Source organism: Emiliania huxleyi, assembly GCF_000372725.1.
Source record: "Emiliania huxleyi CCMP1516 unplaced genomic scaffold EMIHUscaffold_421, whole genome shotgun sequence".
In the NCBI taxonomy this organism is placed as follows: Eukaryota; Haptophyta; order Isochrysidales; family Noelaerhabdaceae; genus Emiliania; species Emiliania huxleyi.
The window spans coordinates 48,733-50,616 of record NW_005198821.1 but is presented as its reverse complement, the minus strand read 5'-3'; the positions used below and the strand labels follow the sequence as shown (position 1 = coordinate 50,616).

Sequence of the window (1,884 nt, the reverse complement as noted above, 5' to 3'; positions counted from 1 at the left end):
GCGCGGACGGGTGGTGGTGGGGCAGGCGGAGCGTCTTGTGCATGTGCACGACTGCAGCGGTCAGGACGAGGGAGAGGACGACTCCGAGCGTGAAGAGGGTGATGCCTCCCGTCGGCATCACCTCCACCGACACCGAGGCGACCGGCGGGGCGGCGCCCGCAGCGTGCGCGGCGGCAGTCGCGTTGGCGGCGCCGTCGGCGGGAGGGATGTCAAAGTCCATCTTCATGGCCGCCATCAAAATAAATATCATCAGCGAGTCGATCAGCGACCACTTGCCCATCGCCTCGAAGACGCCTAGCATCGCGTTGCGCCGCCGCTCGGGCAGCACGCGCGGCGGCGCCCAGAGGCAGAAGAGGGTGAGCGAGAGCTTGACGTACGGCCAGACGCCCGAGTAGACGGCGATGAGCGACGAGAGGAGGAACCCCATCCCGCCCGTCCGCCAGAACCGGATCACCGACTCGGCGAGCGTGAACTGGAACGAGTTGAGCGGCGGCAGCGGCGCGCCGGCGACGGAGACGTTCGCCCGCACCAGAGCCCCCACGACGAGGGGCGAGTTCGCGAGCAGGAAGAGGCCGATGTTGAGCAGCAGCAGCCCGCTCAGCAGCCGGCCGTACCAGAGCGGGTAGTAGTCGACGATGGCTGCGTCCTCCGCCGCGCTCTCCTCGTCGCCGATCGGGAGCGCGCTGCGCGGCGAGCCACAGACGTGCACGCACACGACAAGCCCGATGATCGCCAGGGCGGTGCCGTAGATGCCACACAGCACCGCCAGCTCCGGCATCCCCTCCTCCTGCGACTCCGGGGGAGACGGCGGCCAGTCGCCGCTGGCGCACGCACGGTGCGCGCTGCCGAGCAGCCCGCTCGCCGCCTCGTTCACCGCCTCGACCGTGCCGGGCTTAACGGCGCCCAGCAACTGCCCGAGGAAGGCTGTGGAGAGCGTCGAAGTGGCGCCGCCGCCCACGCCGCCGTCGGCGCCACCGTCGGGGAGAGGCGTCAATGAAAGCTGGAAGGTCTCCGCGCTTGCGCCGAGGGCGTCAAGCCGCAGCCCGTGGAGAGGAGACAGCGCGCACGGCGACGCCAAGTCGGCTAGCGAAAGCCTCTCCAGCTGTCTCGCGGAGAAGGCGACGGCCTCTGCTGCGGCCGCGGAGAGGGCGCTCGCAGTGAAGTTCGCGCGCCAACGCAGCGTCGCGCCGAGGAGAGAGACGCGGAGCGTCATCCCGAGCTCGAACGGCCTCGCTGCGGCGAAGCTCCCGCGCTCACCGGCAACAGTCGCGCCGCCGCCGGCGTTGTCGCCGCCGCCGCCGCCCTCACCGCACTCAGCGACGGTCAGCCCCAACTCCTCGGCCGTGTCGAGGCCGCTCAAGCTCACGTCGCCCACGCCAATGCCGACTGGCGTCGGCTTCGCCAGCGGCGCAACCACGGTGACGGCGGCGACCTCTCCCGGCAAGTCCAGCCCCTCGAGCCCCGCTGCGCGCACCACCCGGTTGGCGAGGGTGGCCCACTTGCGGCGCTGCTTCGCTCGCGCCTCGGGGAAAGCCCCCTCCGCCTCGCCCGCCTCCCTCAGCGCCTCCGCCGCTGCCTCGCCCGCACACCCTCCACCTGCTAGGGAGGGAGCCGCCGCGGAGGCGGCCGCGCCGCCGGGCGGCGGGTCGGGCAGCGGCGCGTCGGCGCACTCCGTGCCGTTGAGCTCGCCGAGCAGGCGGCCGATCTCGTGCCGCAGCAGCCGACTCGAGAGCTGCTCCACCGAACGGGAGACGGCGCCACGGTCCGCCGAGCGGACCGCAAACGAGAAGACGTCGCGCACCGTGCCGGAGATTGCGGCCTCAAGCACGCCGTCGCCGTCGCCGACCGGGGCGCCGGCCCGCAGCAGCACGAGGCTGCTCGGCG

General features: G+C 72.5%; 1 protein-coding gene across 1 annotated transcript in view; it reads right to left on the bottom strand.

Moving 5' to 3' along the window:
• The window catches only part of EMIHUDRAFT_470336 (hypothetical protein), a gene marked incomplete at its 3' end in the record, with an annotated part of 6,001 nt that overhangs the window by 2,302 nt on the left and 1,815 nt on the right, over positions 1 to 1,884 (bottom strand). The window contains exon 5 of the mRNA XM_005769471.1: positions 9 to 1,874. Within this exon, the coding sequence (XP_005769528.1) occupies positions 9 to 1,874 (1,866 nt within the window). The remainder of the gene's footprint in view (positions 1 to 8; positions 1,875 to 1,884) is intronic.